General features: G+C 58.4%; 4 protein-coding genes across 4 annotated transcripts, besides 3 other annotated features; all 4 read left to right on the top strand.

Moving 5' to 3' along the window:
• Positions 1-711: 711 nt before the first annotated feature.
• On the top strand, positions 712-1,770 carry LPMP_271920 (hypothetical protein; the record flags this gene model as incomplete). The annotated part of the gene is made up of 1 exon (XM_010701976.1): positions 712-1,770. One exon carries the CDS (start codon positions 712-714, stop codon positions 1,768-1,770), a length of 1,059 nt encoding a protein of 352 aa, XP_010700278.1.
• Positions 1,771-2,100: 330 nt separating this feature from the next.
• Positions 2,101-2,752: a repeat region.
• Positions 2,753-3,050: 298 nt separating this feature from the next.
• Positions 3,051-4,549: a repeat region.
• A 199-nt stretch (positions 4,550-4,748) lies between these two features.
• Positions 4,749-5,683: a repeat region.
• A 3,365-nt stretch (positions 5,684-9,048) lies between these two features.
• Positions 9,049-12,906, top strand: LPMP_271910 (hypothetical protein; the record flags this gene model as incomplete). Its single annotated transcript, XM_010701975.1, has 1 exon — positions 9,049-12,906. One exon carries the CDS (start codon positions 9,049-9,051, stop codon positions 12,904-12,906), a length of 3,858 nt encoding a protein of 1,285 aa, XP_010700277.1.
• A 1,085-nt stretch (positions 12,907-13,991) lies between these two features.
• LPMP_271900 (hypothetical protein) lies at positions 13,992-14,414 on the top strand (the record flags this gene model as incomplete). The annotated part of the gene is made up of 1 exon (XM_010701974.1): positions 13,992-14,414. The coding sequence occupies one exon, from the start codon at positions 13,992-13,994 to the stop codon at positions 14,412-14,414; it is 423 nt and encodes a 140-aa protein (XP_010700276.1).
• Positions 14,415-15,549: 1,135 nt separating this feature from the next.
• On the top strand, positions 15,550-16,269 carry LPMP_271890 (hypothetical protein; the record flags this gene model as incomplete). Its single annotated transcript, XM_010701973.1, has 1 exon — positions 15,550-16,269. One exon carries the CDS (start codon positions 15,550-15,552, stop codon positions 16,267-16,269), a length of 720 nt encoding a protein of 239 aa, XP_010700275.1.
• Positions 16,270-17,974: the final 1,705 nt, after the last annotated feature.

Raw genomic sequence — 17,974 nt, 5'->3', positions numbered from 1 at the left:
CATGATCATACTCCTCTCTTCCGTGTTCTGTAGAGCTTTCTTCCCCTTCCCCCCTCTCGCTCCCGTGCCTGCGAGCTCTTTCCCACTCCGCCCTCAGCGACCCCCTCTCGCCATAGTCCTTGTGATGGTTATGCTTCCTTGTATGCGTGGATGCCTCGTGCCGCAATGGGAGCGGATGTCAGGAAGGAAACAGATAGGCGTGCACTGCAGGCTCTCTTTTCACCACATCAGCTCGTTTCTTGTGGTGATAGGGCCCCCGCGCGACACCCCTTCCTCCCACTCCCTACACAGCAAAGCTGTCCTCACGTAGTGGAGATACGGCCGCTGCAGGCACGCCGTACTTTGCTCATGCGCAGCACCGCCACCACACCAGCTGTTGCGTTCTTTCCCCACCTCATCTCCTTTCACCCTCTCTCTTTTCTCCACCCCCCTTTGCTGTGTCGTTTCTTTGCGCTGCTGCGTTGATTATGCCTACGTGTTTGCCTGCTATGGTTATGCTGAGCCCCTGCTTGGCCACAGAACGTCTTCGGCTACTCCGCGTCTCTATTGTGATCGCACTTACACTCACGAGCCCTGCTCCTTTGCTTTGCCTTTTTCCTCTTCCCTCTAGCAATTTTTAGCCCACACGCCCCCCCCTCACCCCCCTCTCTCTCCTCCTCGTCTCGCAGAGATATTACATAAATCCCCCCACCACGCGTCCGCTCCTGCGTGATGTCGTCGCATGACACAGAGGAGGTGACTGTGTTTGCAGCCTGCATACTCCCGTCTGGTGTCCGCTACTCCACCCTCACCTCGGATGCCCACCAGAAGAATCACATGGCCCTAGGCGTGAACGGGGAACTGTACTTGGTTGTGCACCCCATGTACTCGCTGTCACCTCGTGTGTATAGCCGCTACGTGCTTGGTGCCGTTTTACTGGTGCTGTTGGAGGTGGCCGTTTTCCTGCTTACGCTGCTAGGCTTGTCCACGCCATTCCTCACTAAAAACAGCCGGAGCTTCTTCTCCTTCGCGGGTGGGAGCGGGGCGTTTATGATCGATCCGCCCGAGCGACGCACGCCACTGGTTGTCTCTTCAGCATTTCTTGTTGCATTCCTCTTATTGTTTTCGTTCATTTGCCCTATCTCCGTAGTATTATGTGTGCGTCGAGACCAGCACGCGCGCGTGAGCGAAGAGCTGTTCAACCGAGAACTGCTGGAGCAGCACGGCGTGCAGGTCCGCGATGATGGGCACGTGTGCGGCCCCGGTGGTGAGCCGAGCGTTGCGAAGGAAGAGGGCGCGTTGGACCCATGCTGTGGATTCGAGGCGAACGAGCACTCACGGCTGTTGCGAAACGCCGGGATGTTCTGTGTGCAGTGCGGTGTGGAGGTCATCAGCGTGATCATCCTGATCGCCGTTGTGTCCGACATGAGGTTATTGCACAGAAATACCATGGAGCAACAAGGAGCCGTGTCCTTTCAGAGGGGTTTCTTCATCACCATCGTGGCGTTGGTGTTGAAGATTTTGGAGCTTATTTTATACTGCTACATCGCATATCGGATGCTGCGCATCCGTCTCCATCAGCGCTTGCCGCGTTGCCACCTCGTCCCTGTGTCCAGCTGTCGCGAAGTTGGTGCCCTCGCGACCGGTGACGGCGCCTGCAGCTCCTCCGAGCCGCCTCTCAAAGACGGCATTAAAGAGGGCTATTCGGGCAAGTCGTGCCACGGCCCCTTTGAGAGGGAAGGTAGCCGCGAGATGGAGCCCATATCGCTGCCACACCTTCAGCTGTATTAAGTGCTTGTGAGGGGAGTGCTGCCCCCCCCCCCTTTCGCTCTTACAGGCGAGTTACAGCGCAGCGTCGGTGAGGGGGAGGGGGGGGGGAAGGGGAAGGGGAAGACAGGGGAAAGCACATTCCCTTCGCTTTGGTATTCCTCGGTGGGTGGGAGGCGGTTGCTGTTGATGACGCCATCGACACGCGCCTGTAAGCGGGTGGAGGACACCGAGTACTCGTACCGAAGCGAGCTGGGGAGACTTCTTGTGCGGCGCTTTTTGTGCTTATTAATCAGCAGCCTTGTTCGCTCTTTTTATTTACTTTTGCTGCTTTTCTTCACATGCACAGGTGGTGCCAACCACCTAACCGTGGCATCGCAGGGTCTACTGCGCACTCTTTGCCCGATAGCCAAGCAGCCTGCAGCCCACCCCCTCTCGGGTATGGCTGGCGGGCTCGCGGTGTGCCAAGGTGACTTGCGGTCGTGATGATGTTTGTCCCGACGCACCGCGAATCGTGTCGACGGCTCAGCAAAGATGCGCACCCGCGCACCGCCTCTCTGCCTGTTCTGCGCTGCGGTGGGATTAGAATGGGCTGGACGGCGCCAAAGGGAGCTGGCTGGCTGGCCCGGCTCCTTGACGGGTCTTCGATGCCGGTGTGCATTCTGCAAGGGGCGCACATCTCTCACCCCACAGGCCTGTAGGGCATTTGGGCCTCCCCCTGTTTTCAGCATTCGAGTGCGGCACGCGAAGGGAAGCGTGGCGGTGGCGTCCCCATTGCTCATACAGCAGGACATGCGTGCAGGTGCAGGGGCCTTCGTGCTCTCGAGGACGGGGCTGGGGCCGTGACGGCCTGGCTTTGCCGCGGTGGCCCTACTGGACGGACACACCTCCCGTCCGGCTACGTGCGAAAGAGTGACCTGGTGACACGGGAAGCTCTCAAATCAGATACCAAGCGGCGTCGCACGCAGTTCACACGTTGCTGGAATGGACGCCGACTCGCGCCACCTGACCGGGCTGGGGCCATTCGGCGCGGTGAGGTCAGTGGGCAACGACTTGGCGCGTGCGAGCGAGAAAAGACGCCCGGGCATGGCACAGCGCAGACGTCACCGCACGTCATCCTGACGCCGCGCGACCACGCTCACTGTCCACCTTGTGGCGGGATATGGCCCAGCGCCGCCAGTGATGACTGGCGCCCAGCTGTGCTGCGGCCTGATTGCCAAGTCGACCCGCAGAGCCCGTGCCGACCACCGCGACAACCCGAAAGCGCATCAAAGGGGAGGCGGATCGCCCATGCAGTGACACCTGCCACAGCACATGCACAGCTGTCAGGTATCCCTCATGGATAGGGTGAGATTCCTGGCCAATAGCAACAGCCGCCAGGAAGGCTGTTCCGTGTGGTAGAACTGCTTATAGGCCGCCCTGGATGCCAACGCTGACGCGATTGGGGGCGGCTCTCGAGAAGGTACCCTGTGCGTCTTCCGAGCGCAGCCCTCTCTCGGATGCGCTTATCAGCGAGCTTGAAGGAGCGAGCCCCGAAGGATGGGCACGATCCTGCAATGCTCTCTCCGACGACCCTCAATCCATGGCACGCATCCAGGCCCCCCCATGCCCCCCTCCCCGCACACTCCTGGTGGGCTCGAGGTGGCACCCCGCGCGGTCCACTGCGGCCGCGCCCTGAACGTCGCCGAAATTCACTGTGATAGTGTCAAGACTCTCCCGATGCACTGCAGGAAAGTGCTGCTGAGCAGCAACAGCCACAGTGTCCCCGGCAACCGCGTCCCCTCTACGTGGAGAGAGGGGCTCACTGCGCCCCTTCTGAAAGCCGCACAAGCCCGGTGGTGATCCCGCGTCCTAGCGCTGTGCGGTGCCGGCCAGCAATTTGTGCCACCTACTCGAGTGAATGGTCTCACGACGACTGCGCGACCATCTGGGAGGCAGGCTGCCGCCTAAAGCAGTCCGGCTTTTGCCCCCCGCTGCTGCACTGTAGAGCCTCTGGACTTGCTCCTGCACAAAGCGGTGCAGCCCCAGTCCGGTGCCAAGGTAGGAGAAGTGCTTGTGGACCACGCCCGGTGGTTCGGCTCACGGAACCACGCTGTTATCATCACGGTACTGAGTAAGTTGAACGTAGGCTCACACCTCGTACTTGTTGGGTAGTGGATGTCTGAGGCGGTCTCCCTGTCTGCGCTCGCTTTCACGAGGCGAAATGGAAGAGGACCAAATTTACTTGCGGGGCTCCTCAGGTCTCTGTCCGAGGCCCTCATCATTGTTTGGGGTCGACGCACTGAGTCTGGAGCTCAGCAGGACACCCGGACCGCACCACGCCTCCTTTGCTGGTGACTTCCCACTCTTCTCGCCCTCCGCAGGCAAGCATGTCATGCAAACCACACTGCAGCCCACCCTCTGGAGGGCCGAGCACGGGGCACTGGAGCACTTCGTGGAGCTGAGTTTCCCCCAAAGCGAAGGGCACACCCTTTGGTGCGCGACACCGCCACCAGCTGAAGCTCCCCGTGGCACGCCCGTGCCGGGAAGGGGAATCGCTACTCCCTCTTTCCCAACATTGGCCCTCTAGCCAATGCGTGGTACTGGCCGACACCTCGTAGAGGGCATCCAAGCAGCACTGCTCGACCTGCCAAGCTGAGGGCAATCTCTTCGCAGGAGTGAGGTCCATCAAAGGGCCACCCCAGCTCTTTCCCCAGGGCACTGATTGGATCAGAGCAACTCTGCGGCGCCACCGCGTGGTGGGATAGTGCTAGCAAGCACTGCGGGAGGGGTCCTTGAGCGCATTCACGCCAAAGCAGCCGCAATCGCAGTGGGAGCCGCAACAGACGCAGGCAGCGGGTACGTACTGAGAGGGGCGGATCCACTGCGCCTCGACGCCATAGTGCTTGTACACCGCACCCTCCTGCATCCCTCCACAACCACTCAAGGAGGCTGCCTTCTGGCACCTTGCGGCGGGGAGGTGTAGACGCTGAATGACGGTGTGGTCATAATGCTTCGACGGTTCTCACACGGGCGTGCAGGCGTCGACCCCTTCGGAGCACCACATCCGCACGCCTCCCCCATGCGCAGCGGTCGCGTACAATTGGGCCCATCGCGCCCCAGCGGGCTGCGGCGGGGTCTCTCGAGAACGAGAAAAGGCGCGACGTGCGGGCAGCGCCCTCTACCCCTTTGCGAAGTCGCCCTGCCCCGCTGTGAACCAACGGTGCGGTACGAGCAGCCGCGTCACACCAGAAGCAGCCGCGATGCGCTTACAACAATAATACACTTGTAGGTGCAGCGACAAGAGGCTGCGGACCCCTTGCAGCTGCTGCGCTGAGTGCGAAGCAGCAGATCTGGGCTTTGGCCTGGTGCGAAGGCAACTTCAGCAACCAAGGCCCAGAAAAAAAACAAGCGTGGCTGGTGTTGCCGCATCACCCTCCCTCCTCATGGCGCTCAGCACGGGACCCTACAAGGATGGGGGGATGGCGTGCTGCGGCATCTCAGGACACAAAAGCTGGCGCCACTAGTCTGTCGTACTCTCCTCTTATTTCAGTTTGTCTTTGGTCACCGTGAGCTGGAGCACTATGGCGAAATCTATAAGCCGGTGGAATTGACAGTGGTAGGAGGCACCGGCGCCCACTGCACGAGTGGCTGGCTTGGTCATCGCTCCCGGAGGAGGCTAGGCCAGCATTCCCTATTACCCCCTACGATAGCAGCCACCGCTTCTGTCCTCGAGCGGGGCCCCGGTGCTGCGGCCCACTCGGATCGAGACATGCGGTTCACCTGAGTGTCCGTCTGGCGCCCATTGCGCATCCGAAGACGGGGCGAGGAAGGCCGAGAAGAGTCCGTTGGACGCGCGGTTTGATTCGACGGCAGGGCGTCTTGTCCGAGACGACTCGGGCTTTGCCGTGGTGCAACACGGCGGCGTGGCGTGAGCTGTGGCTGTGTGTGCGTCTGTTCGCTTGTCTTGATTGCCATGACAGCCACTGCCGCTGTTTACCTTTTTCAGCGCTGCGTTTTTTTGCTTCTGTTCCCTCCCTCTCTTCCCCCTCCTTCACTACGTGCCGTTTTCTTTCCCCCGCTTGTACGTCTCTTCTGTCTTCGCGCGCTTCCCCATTCCCCTCTCCCCCTCTCTCTCTTTCTCTTTCTCCCTATTTCATCATATTTGTCAACGTTTGGTGCAGGAGGGCTATTTCATCTATCTCCTTGTGTGTGTGTGTGCGTGTGTGCACTTTTGCTTTACTTACTCTCAACCCCCGTGGGAAGGCCGAGTTGTGAAAGTTGGTGAGGCGTGCAACGCGGGTCGTCTCCTCACATTACGCTGGCGGGCTGGCGCGCGTTTTCTTCACTCTTATGATTCTTACGTTATTATTGCTGTTATATTGGTAGTAGTCACTGTCATTGCTTCCTCTGGCTTCTACTTCAAGTGTTGTCAGCGCTTTGTCTGTGGTGTGCTTTGCGTGGGCACCGCTTTTATTGACCGATTTATGCTCCTCTGCGGCGAGTGTGCAGAGCTCGTTTCCTTGACAGCCCACTGCACACGCCTTCTCTTACTCCCTTTCTTTCCTTCCCCTCCCCCCTCTCTCTCTCCCCCTTTTCAGTAGCCAGCGTCTTCGCCCTCTGTTTCTCTTTTGTGTCATCATGACCAGTGCTGAGGATGTTGGTGGTGATATGCGCTGTTTTTAGTTTTCTCTTCATTTTGGGGCATTACGCGTGACGTTTGTTCTTTTTTCTTCCACCCCCCCCTCTCTGCCGCTTCTATGGTTTCTCGGGTGATGAGAATGACGATAGTGTATGCGTATGACGCGTGTGTGTGTGTGTGCGTGTGCGAATGCACGTGCCGTCGTTTGCCGTAATGAAAAAGTGTCACGTTTCTTCACTGGTGCTGTCGAGTAGTTGCGCCATCGGACTTTTGTATGTGCCGCCCACCTTCTCTGCGTGGCCTCGGGGTGATGTTCCCTTCTTCCATCCCCCTCCTCTCAGCTTCCCACCTGCTGCATTGTTATCTTACACCCCCCTCTCTCTCTCTCTGCGACTCTCCTCCGACTCACTCTTACTGGCTGATCTGTTGCTCATCACGGCGGTGCCCATTCACACGCATGTGTGTGTGTGTGTGTGTGTGGTGCCGAATCTTCAGAATCAGCATGCCTCTCTCTCTGTGCCTAATCACCGCACACACTCTGACCGTTTTTCCACAGTACGACCCCCCCGCCCACTCAGCCACTTGGCGTCGTCACCCCCCTTCCTCATCGACCTGGGTGCTGCACCACTCGGTTTCTCAGCCAAGTTGTCATCGTACATAGCTCTCTTCTCTTTACTGTGTTCTTCCGCCAGCCAACCATTATTTGACTGACTTGAAGGGCCCCTTGTTCTCCATGATGACGGCGCATGTGACCTAACATGTCTTGCTATGGTGCCCACCACGACTGCAACAGAGCAGGAGGGACGGTGCCTGGCGCACGCGCGGGTAGGGCTTGAGTCACCAAGCGCGCCCATTGTCGTGCGTTTGGGAGCGGTGATACCGCGTAATTACCGGCGCTCCCAGCGTACTCGCTGACCCCGAAGGCATGCCATCAGCGTGTGCGATGTGCACTGTTGCACGCCGCGGCTGAGGTGGTGGTGACGACGCTGGTGATCACTGGATTGCGCATCCTGTTCTTGTACTCCAACGCCGGCCTCCGCGCGGCTCTTGGCAGAAACGATGTTGAGAGAGAGGAGGACGGCTACAGCGACTAACTCGACCGTGGGGTTTCCAAAGACTGCAGTGACATGGCGTACCCCGGACTCCCTGTCGTGCCTGTTATGCAGGTCATAGTATTGTTGACTCCAGTTGTTCTTTCTCTTGTTTGCACGGTTTGCTTGGCGTTCTACGAGAGGGTACACGTGGATGAAGAGGTCGCGCAGCGACGGCAAGCGAGTCACAGAACTTTTGGGGCGGGCAGTGATGGCCAGGCGTACGGGGAGGGTGGCGACTTCCTCCCTGTGATGGAGGGAGTGGTGCTTGCGACGTAAGTAGCGGAAAGGAGAGGGGGGTGGCGTTTGTTGGTGGACTTGGCGCTGTGCATACTTGACTGTAATTCTGCAGCGGTTTTGTGTGGCGCGCTGGGGTGTAATCATTCATTTCATGGCGTACTACCACAGCTCTGCCTCCTCTGAGCTTGTCTGGGTGTCCTTCAAGCCGGACTTTTATTTCATCCTTGCGGGACTGGCAATGAGGGTGCTGGAGATGGGGCGCAACCATGTGCTGTGCATGTGGGCAGCCTGATGCCCCCATGTTTGTGCGGCTACAGCCGTAGCTTTGAGTTGCTCTTGAGAGAGCGTTCTAGTGAGGACGCGGATGGATGGGGGAGATGGAGAAGCTGCGTTGTCTGACTAGCATCGCGTGTACGTGTATGTCGACTTACGGAGTGGAGCCACAGATCATTCCCCAAACGCCACCATCCCTCCTCATCTTCCACTCACGCGCGCTCTCTCTCGTCTCACTATCGCGATTCTTCTTCCTTTTCTGTGTCATTTACTGCTGATGTGTGCCCGCAGCTCACCAGGTGACTCCCTCTCCCTCTCCCTTTTGCTCTCCGCCATGTTGTTTGCGCCTTCCCGCTCGTTCCCTCCTCTCTGTGTGCGTGTGCGTGTCTGTGGCCTCCATCGTTCATTATTGTCTGCTCCCTTACATGCACTCCTCCTCTCCTTCCTCTTCACAGTCTCTGCTGCTCTCTTTTATGTTGTTCTCTCGCGTCTGCTGCTATGTGTGTTTTCTCATCTCTGCTCGAACGCATCTCTCAATCCCTCGCTGCTTGACTGTGTCGTCTTCGTACTTCTCGATGATGAAGTCATGCCACACACACGAACATGTATGTGTGCGTGTGGCCACGCGCCTGCGCAGTCGACTGACCCCCGCTCCTCCTCTTTCACCTGCTGGCTCCAGCGCTACTTGGACGTTGTTACCCATCAACGGGCACTGTGATTCTCCTCTCTTCTTCACGTCTACATCTTCCTCTCATCATAATCACTCGCTCTTCTCCCCCTTTTCAGTCTTGCCTGGGCTCCTTCGTTATGTACGTGAGCGGATGCGACGAGGCGCGTGCAGGCAAGTCCTCTTTGCTCTTCCTTTTATCCATTTCTTCTTCGTGTCGCTGAATCGATGACGCACCACGGCTGCACACTCACACCGCATACGCCTGCTGCGGCTACTTGAGCACCTCAACGTTCTCTTCTCTTTCTTTTTACTCTTCGTCGGAGTTTTCGCGTATTACCACGCTCACGGTCGTGCAGCGCACCTCACTGAGTTCTTCGTGCGCGTATGCCATGTGAGAGAGGTGCGCGATGAATGACTTCAATGATGATGACGCCGCTGCAGCGCAGCGTCGCGTCCGCCCAGAAAATAGTGAGCAAAGGAACGCAGAGGCCCCTCCGCCTGTGGAGGTGTTCGCCGCAGGAGCCGCCACGGGTGACTCAAGTGCGCCATTGTTGTATACCGCCGGTGTGGCCGCGTCTGGTGACAGTTCATCTGCCGCTGCGTTGTCGTCTCCTCGCGAGCTTCTTGCACATCTAGCGCTTGCGATGCGGTACTTCACGGCACCAGAGCGAACGCTGCAGGACGAGGGTGTCTTCGGCTGCTCCCCTGATCTCGACTCTGATAAAGACAACGGACTGTACAGGAGAGGCAGCCGCAGCCTCAGCGACTGCAGTAGTGACGACGAAGTTCAGGGATGCGAGTGCGTCATGCGTAAGGCAGCTTCGTGGGCAGCTCCCAGTGTTGTTTTACACCAGCCCGTCGGTCCTGCCGCTGCCCGCGTCGACGCACCACTTGCACAGAGTGGACGTAGCAACAGCGCTGCAGCCACGCCCGTGCCCTTCGCGGTGACACCCCCGTTTGGGGAGCTGGCTGACCCCTCCTTAGCCTCGCCGTACCTTCCAGACGTTTGCACCAGTGCTGCAGCGCGGCGGGCGGCCTCGTTGTCTGGGATGTCGGAGGCAATAAGCACCACGCTGTCACTGCCACCGCCGCCGCCGCTCGGCTTCGTCATTCCTGCGCAAGTCGTTTGGCAGGCTGACGATGCCATGGTAGGTCGTGACCTACTTGTCAATGATGCCGCACTCTCGTCGCCTTCATCGCTGTGCTTTCCCGCCGCCGCCACCGGTGGCGCTTCTCCACTTACAAGCGATGCGCAGTGTGCTGTAGAAAGGGCATCTATAGCACCGGCAGCTTCGCTTCATGAGGCAGTGCGTACACGAGCCCGTGCGTGGTGGCCAGCATCTTCGGTGATGCCGAACACTGAGCAAGGGCCCTGGGACTCTGGATTACCATTCAATGGTAGACGCCGGTGGCAGGCGGCCTGGACCGCACACGGTGAGCCCGCCACTGGCGGGTGGGATGCCGAGGAGCCGGACGAGGAGGCGGCGGCGATTTGGACTGAAAATATTTTCGACGAAGATGGCGCTCTCTGTGGAGTTGGGTTGTGTCTGTGGCTACCGTGTCATGCCGCGATGGGCCTTGTTGCGGTGGTCCGGTGCCTACGACGTTTCCTAGCTGGGCGGGGCACATGCGCGATGACTTATTCCCTACTCAATAGCGCGAGTGAGAGCGACGGCTACGACAGCGGCAGAGACACCATTCATAGCACGGAGGAAGAGGGGGACGATCAGCCCGGTGCCACGGGAGGAACACCATCCCCTTTCGGAGCGTGGTCGGGGATGATACCACACGTTCGTCGGCCTTTGCTCTCAAGCTCTTCTAATACGCAGTGCGGACAGCGGCTGCTGCAGAGGCCTGGCGCGGTGCGCCCACCGCGCTTTGCACGGGAAGACGATGAACGCAGTGCCAACAGCGAAGAAGGAGAGAACATACATGACGCTGCCCCACTTTCTCTTTCATCGCTGCCGATGTCGTCCTCCACGCAGTTGCCGCCAGGCGTGACAGCAGCACCCCGACATCAGGGCCTCGGAGAGGCCGCCGCCGCGGACACCGTGGTGACGTCGTCGCATTGCTTCTTAGTCCTTTGTTCTAGACTAGGTGCGTCGCTGCGTCGAGGCTCTCTTTCCTGCTACCGCATGCTGAGCAGCACCGTGGCCTACTACAACGTCTTCGCTTCACAGCGCACGTCGGTGACGCCGACGCCTGAGACAGGCGCACGCGATGCTGCAAACTGTCACGCGATGCCTGGCTCGTCGTCGCTGCCTCCACGCCTAGGCAAGCACACAGACGCGGTGGCGAGCATCTCTGAAGCGACACGACCACCTCCGCCCGCGAATGCCCACTCTCTGAGCCAGCCGCTACTGCTTGACATCGCGTTTGTCAGCCAGATGTTCGTGCTCCTGCAGTATGTGGGGCTCACGATACTCACCGCGACGGTGTTACTGCTGACTGTGTTCTTGTTTGACCATTTTCGTGTGACTTACGTCGAGGAGGAGACGGCGGCGTGCAATCGCTACCCCTTCGAGAATCGCATCCCACCCGAAGTGTCCTTTAGCCTTATCTGCCTCCTGCTCAACGGCGTCCTTGCCGTTCGCTACGCGGTCCGAGCCGTGCGCTACGAGAAGGGCGGCCTCCTCATTGTGCAGGTCGTCATAGTGGCGCTGCAGGTCTGCCGCGCCACTTACTTTCTTCTTATCGCTGCCCGATCCTACACGCAGGCGTCTTCCGTGTCGTCGCTTTCACGGCCGCTTTGGCCGCTGTTGATTACTGGTCTACGCCGTCCCATCGCCCGCATCTTCAGCAGCGGCGTTGATGCTTCTGGCAGCGAAGGTGCCCTTCTCCACGAGCACCCCACGTCGACGGTTGGGTCAGTCCAGCAGGCCCTCCTCGTGCTTACCTGTGTCAATGTTGGTGTCAGTGTGTCGCTCTTTGTTGCTGCCTCGCTGCTGTCGCCGTGGGTGTATGCAAGTTTCGGCTGGCGGCGCTACGCACAGGGCATCGTGCAGGTTTCCTTGTCTCGCGTGCGGCAGAGGCTGACAGTGTTGCGAGCATGCGTGAAGCTTGACGGAGTCGTCACCGCAAACGCATACCTTGCTGCCGTGTTCTTGCTGGACAGCTGGCCAGGTCAGCGGAAGCTGCTGCTGATGACACTCACCATCTTTGCGCTGCACTACGTCCTTATCCCCATGCTGCGGCGCTCACGGCACTGGTGGCCCCTTTTGCTCGCAGCAGGCGTTCTAGTGACGGTAAGCACCTACTACGTCGTCGTAGTTGGGGGTGCGCTCCGCAACGACCAGCGTCTGCGATCTGCATCCAATTCTCCATGGCACAGCAACTGCTACAGGGATCGACTGCGCGAGTGCCTCTATGAAGTTTCTTGCGAGCACCCAGTCAGCATTTTCCGCGATGCATTCGCCACAGACGGTGCTGACGATTCGCACCCCTCCTCCCGCCAGCTTGAGCGGGCCCGGCCGCCACCGCCGCCGCCGCCGCCGTCGTCGCCAGCGGTGGCTCGCCAACGCACCTTCTGTTGTGGTGCAACGCGCGGTGTACCACTGCTGCACGGACACCTAAGCGCGCGTGAGAGTCTGAGGACGACTTCGCCTTCCTTTGCGCTAGCGGTGCTTTCTCGATTAGCATCGTCGATGCAGCGCGTGAGCAACGCGACAGACACGTACCTGCCCACCCACAGTACGTTCCCTGACTACTCCCGAGTACAGGGGTGCAACGCAGCATGCTTTCTTGCGCGGGAGGAGAAGGACAACGTTTTCTTTGAGCGAAGCATCGCTGGCTGCTGTGCCGAGTACGGTCAGTGCCGACATAAGGATGGCTATCGTACGTACGCAGTGCTTCTACTATTGGTGCTAACGGTCTTCTCCTCCGTTGTCCGAGCGGTCTTGCTCGTCGTTGCATGGCGGAGATGGGTGGAGAGGGATGACGTAACGATTGATCACTTTGTCTGGGAGCATCTTCGTCGTCATCATTGCAGCGGGTACCGACGACAACGCCGGCGTCCCCGTAAAGGGCACGGTCATCGCCACCAACGTGCTGATGCTGCCGCTGCAGGTGTCAGTGACACCCCTTCTCCATCGCCACGTAGGTTGCGTGCATCGTACAACGCCATCATTCCAGCGTCATCACCGCTACCGTCACTTTTTCCACATCTCACGCAGAACCTCGCGTGGAATGTGGAGCAGTATGCCGCTTGGCAGCAGCAGCAGTGTGCTGCCGAGAGCACAATCTGGCGAGAGCATGGGCAACCTTGATGAGGGGGGAGGCTACACTCTTGTTTCTTTGATGGGTGGTGGACTGTGGCGGTGCAAGAATGCGTCGGTAGCGGCTTCCCAAAAGGGAAAAAGCGACACGGAACGGAGCGAAGCGGAGGGGGAGAGGAACGGGGGCGACTGCCGCATATAATGCGAGTAGCCTCTCCGGTGCTGCTTCTTCCTTTCCCCCTTCCCCCTTTCGCTACCTCTCTCATATCCTTGTCGTTACTCCTGCTCTCTCTCTCTCTCTCTCTTTCTCTCTTGCTTCAAATAATACGACGTCCCTTTAGGCACGCTGCAGCTCCTCCTCTTTCCTCTCAACTGGCGGTCTCACATGCCTAAGTGTGTGTGTGTGTGTGTGTATGCGTGTACCCCACACTTCAGCTCCTCCCTCGTGCCTCTCACTCCCTACTCTTGCCATCACCGCCCTGCCCTCGTATGTACTCCACAGTCTTTGTGGGCTTGCGTATTGCGTGTTGATTTCCTTCTTTTCCTCTTGAGGAGGCAGGCGTTGGCCAAGCACTGGTGCACTCACTTTTCTATTGTCTCTGCATTCAGTATCCATGTGCGCCTATGCGTTCTGACTGCATGCACGTCTGCGCCCCGCTCCCCCCCCCCCACCACCACCATGGCGGTATATCTTACGTTGCATCTACTCTCGGCGCCCACACGCATGGATCTGAAGCCGCCACTGCGTGCACTACCCCTCCGCACCCTGCTACTTTATCCCACTCACCTCTTCTTGTCCCTCCTCATTTTTCCTTCATTTCTACCGCTTTCCTCTTTTTAATTTATTTCCTTCGCCGCCAGCCCACAAAGCGACGCATCAACCATCACCCGTTGTCAATCACCACCCCGACGCAACAACGGGAAAGCGCGATCGAGCTGCCCCATCCCCCCTCCTTTTCTCATACCCCAACACACAAGCAGGGGATATCGGACACTCGCTAAGAGCGAGCGCTGGGGCTTGAAGGCAAAACGGAGGTAACGCAGCAAACAAGAATCCTGTCATCGATTCAGTCGCACGTGTCCCTCCTCTCTACTTTTTCAACACCCCCCCCTTCCCAATCGTTCCTCTACCCACCATGGTAGAGCAGATTACCAACGAGAATCTTCAGATTCTCTTGACGAAGCTGATGACAGATCGCTTTTGCTCGCAAGAGGCCAGTGACCTCGACGCGTGTATTCAGAACTTCGTGCCGCAGCACATAGATGGCAGCTACGTGGATCAGAGTCTCCAGCGGCGAGGGATCAAGCGATGCAAACCGTATCAGGAGGTCGCCCGTAGGTGTCTAGAAGATGACAAGAAGCAAACAGCCATCTTCCGCGCAGCCGCGATGGCGCCAACGTGCAAGAACGAGCAGCGGGCGCTGCAGCGCTGCCAGCGTGCGAAGGGGCGCGATTGCGAGGCCGAGGCGCTAGAGACGGTGTACTGCGGTATGGTCTACCTTGTGCAGCGGCAAAAGGAGCGCCAGGGTAGCTCTGTGGCGCCGCGCTTGGTAGAGTAGCCGGGCAACGTGTGCTCACTCGGCCTGACATGGCAGGCGGAGGGAGGCATGGCGGATGGCACGCCGCCTGAACACACTGCACCCCCCACCTGTGACTCTCTCTTTCTCTCTGGATCCCTCACGCGCCGTCTCCGAGCGATTTTCAGGAGGCGTTAAATTTCTCTTTCCTTAATGACGATTGGGAGTGATGTGGTGCGCTTCTTCTGCCGGCCATTGCCCTCGTTGTGCCTGCCATGTGGCCGTGCTTGTGTATGGCTGCTGCTTCTTCGTTCTTTGCTACCGATTGTGTGCGTACGTTCTTCCCACCTGGCGACGACGACGACGACTCTCCCCCTCCTAACTAACCGATGACTCTTCTTCCCCCTTTTCCATGGCCTACAGGTGCACACATCTTCACCTACACTAACACACGCGGTGAGACCCCAACACCTGCACAGGGCGACCCTCACAGCCCAAATAAGGTTAGAGGAGAGAGGAAACTAACATTACAGGGTACTAGAAAAAGCAGCGCGAACTGGGGGAGGCAAGCCGGGGCAGGGGAGGGTCCGTGCCGTCATCTCGCCGCTCCTAAGCAGTCTCACAAACCGCAGAGCACCGAGGAACTGAGCAAAGAATGCACGACCCGGGAGAGGGTGAGAGAGAGAGAGGAGGGGAGGGCGGCGGTCACGGAGGATAAGCACGCTGGCCCTTCCCCCCGCCTCTCCCACTTTCGCTTGTTCACTCTCCATCCTTCACCCGCACTGTAGCTGGAGGCAGTTCTTTTACCCACTCTCCTACCTCTGCCCATGTGCTCTCACTTCCTGCCCCTCTCCCCCACGCTCTCCACGCCATTCACTTGCGTCCTCTTACCCTTCCCCTCACTTCCTCACCCCCCATCACCCTCTCCTGTTCGCCTTTGCTTTCATTGTGTATTATGTGCTTGCGTCTGCTCCACTCAAAGCCCCCCTTCCTCTGTTATCGCCGTCGTGAAGATCTGCTCGCGTCTCTCTTGTCTTTCGCTCTCTCGACACCTTTGCCCCTCTTCCGCGTTTCCCCATCACTCAAGCTCACACATCCACATACACGCATCGACACAGACGCACGTCTCCCTTAACGCTGCCCTCCCTTTTTTGCAGAAAGCGCAGTTGCCGCAGTGATGCACCAAGACAACAAGCAAACCTTCTACTTTAGCAGCGAGCCGGCTGGAGCGCAAGGCGGCACTGGCTTCGTGGGGGAGAGCAACCAGAACTACACGACGACGCCGCCCGCGGGACAGGATGGGCAGACGATCCCGGCTGATACGACGGACCACGGTGGCTACAAGGGTGCGCACCCCATCGTGGCCTTCTTCCACGTCTGCTTCAAGGTAGCGGCGATCCTGGTCTTCTTGCTAAGCGGCATCTTCGGCCTCAAGTATGTACTGGTCCTTGTCATCACGATATTGCTCCTCACCGCCGACTTCTGGACGACCAAGAACGTGACGGGCCGTATCCTTGTCTCCATGCGGTGGTGGAATGAGGTAAAAGAGGATGGGTCGACTCAGTGGATATTCGAGAGTAGCCACGAGGCGGACCAGCGCGTGAACGCGTACGACAACTGGTTCTTCTGGATCACAACTGGCGCGAACTGTGTGGTCTGGGTGGTGCTTCTCTTCCTGAACTTCCTGTCCTTCAAGTACCTGCCCATCACCCTCGCTGGGCTTCTGCTCTCTGGTGCGAACTTCCTCGGCTATTTCAAGTGCCGCCGCGACGCGCAGCAGAAGGTTACCTCCTTCATGCTTTCCCAGGCGGTGGCCCGGCCACAGGCGGCTGGGCACGTCGCGTCCTTCTTCATGGGAGGTGGTGGCGGCAACAACACTAACGCTACCCAGAGCTGAGGCAACGCGGTGTAGAGCGACTCTGAGGAGTCGGAAGCTGCTGTAGAGACCCAGCAGCCGCAGTGATGGAGACAACCTCCGGAGTAGAAAAGTGCAAAAGCAACGTTACACACACCTACTCTCCCCCCACACGTGCACTCCCCCAGGCGCAGCGGGCGAGAGAGAGAGAGACAGCTGCGTGGGACTCACCGCCTTTTTGTCCAGCTCCTCTCTCTCTCTCTCGCCGTACCACCGCTACCCCCTGTTCCACCCGTCACTGTCTCCCCTCCCTTTCTCACACTGCATTCTTTCATTTGCCTTGTTTGCGGACTTCTCTCTCCATCGCTTTCTCGATAGCTGTAATGCTTCCTAGCTTGGTTGAGGAAAGAAGGAGGAGGAGGGGGAGCGGGCTGCGTCTCTCTCTCTCTCTCTCTCTCTCTCGGTGCGTCTGTATAGGTGCATCTGTGGGCGCATGCTAGCCTTTGGGGGCCCCCTGGTGGTTGTCTTACTTGTTTTGTTTGTCGTCTCTTCGATCGACTCTAGCCCCCCTTTTTAGCATCTTTCAGAGACGGCGGTGATGCATGTGCGTGCGTGTGTATGTGGCGTGGTGCAGTGGTGTTGGGTGGTTAGTTCATTTCTATAGGTGCTGCCGTTGCTGCTGACGGGTTTGCAGGCACCCACCTTCGTGTGCATTGCTTTCGCGGTCGGCTGGCGCGATGGACGACTATGTCTATTTTTGTCTGTGCTGCTGCTTGTGTTGGTGACATTGCCTACGGTGTTTGTGAGTGATGGAGCTGCTCGGAGCGGATGGGAACGGAAGGGGGAGGGGAGGAAAGAGGAGAGATGAGCTACGAATTCAGGAGATGTTGTTTCTGCCCCTCATAACTTTCTGATTGCGTCTTCTGTTTGTACAGGCGGGTGTTTAGTTTTGCGGTTGTCTCGTTCCCCGTGTGTTGTGCATCCCCCACAAAATGTCTCTCTCTCATTTCTTCTTCAGCGTCTCCTTGCCTTTTCTTTGTTTTCATATGCGCTTCTACGGTGCTGCTTCTCTACGTCCTCGTCTCTGGGCATGACATGTTCTCTCTCTCTCTGTGCGCATGTGCGTATGTGTGTGATGCGGATAAATAGGCTTAGATGGCTGTTCTGCATTATCGACACCTGTGCGTGTGTGTGCTGCCGTCACCACCACCACTATCCTGTTCAACTCATCATCAGCAAAAGAAAAACACGCTTCTTTGTCTTAGTCTCAAAGACGCCTTCTCTTATCCCCATTGGCGCTCATCGTGGCTCGCTCTGTCTCTTCTCTGCCGTTGCTCTATCAACGCGTGATGCCCCCCGCCTCTCTCTGTTGGACACCCTCACCGCCTTTTTCTTTCTCTGTCTCCTGTGTGGACTGCGCAATCAGGTGCACACCCTGCCAATCTGAACAACAGCGTTGAATGAGAGTGAGGAGGAGGAGGGGCGCGATGTGTGAGAGATGATCGAGCGGCACGGTCTGATAGAGGACTTCTGCCTCCTGTTACCCCCCTTTTCCACCGTTCATGCAGTGGCTTCCAATGATATGAAAGTTGGGGGTGTATGTGTGTGTGTGTGTGCGTACAGGGGTGCCGTGATTCATTCGGTTCACTACATGTTGCTTCGCTCCTGCCAGAAACGACGCGCAGGCGCACGTGCGCCATCTCTTTACTGCACCTCTTCTTTTCTCGTGTGCGCGTGCGTATGTGCG

The sequence above is a fragment of the Leishmania panamensis genome (assembly GCF_000755165.1).
Source record: "Leishmania panamensis strain MHOM/PA/94/PSC-1 chromosome 27 sequence".
Taxonomy (NCBI): Eukaryota; Euglenozoa; class Kinetoplastea; order Trypanosomatida; family Trypanosomatidae; genus Leishmania; species Leishmania panamensis.
Note: the sequence above shows the minus strand (reverse complement) of the source record. Positions and strands in the feature narration are given on the sequence as shown.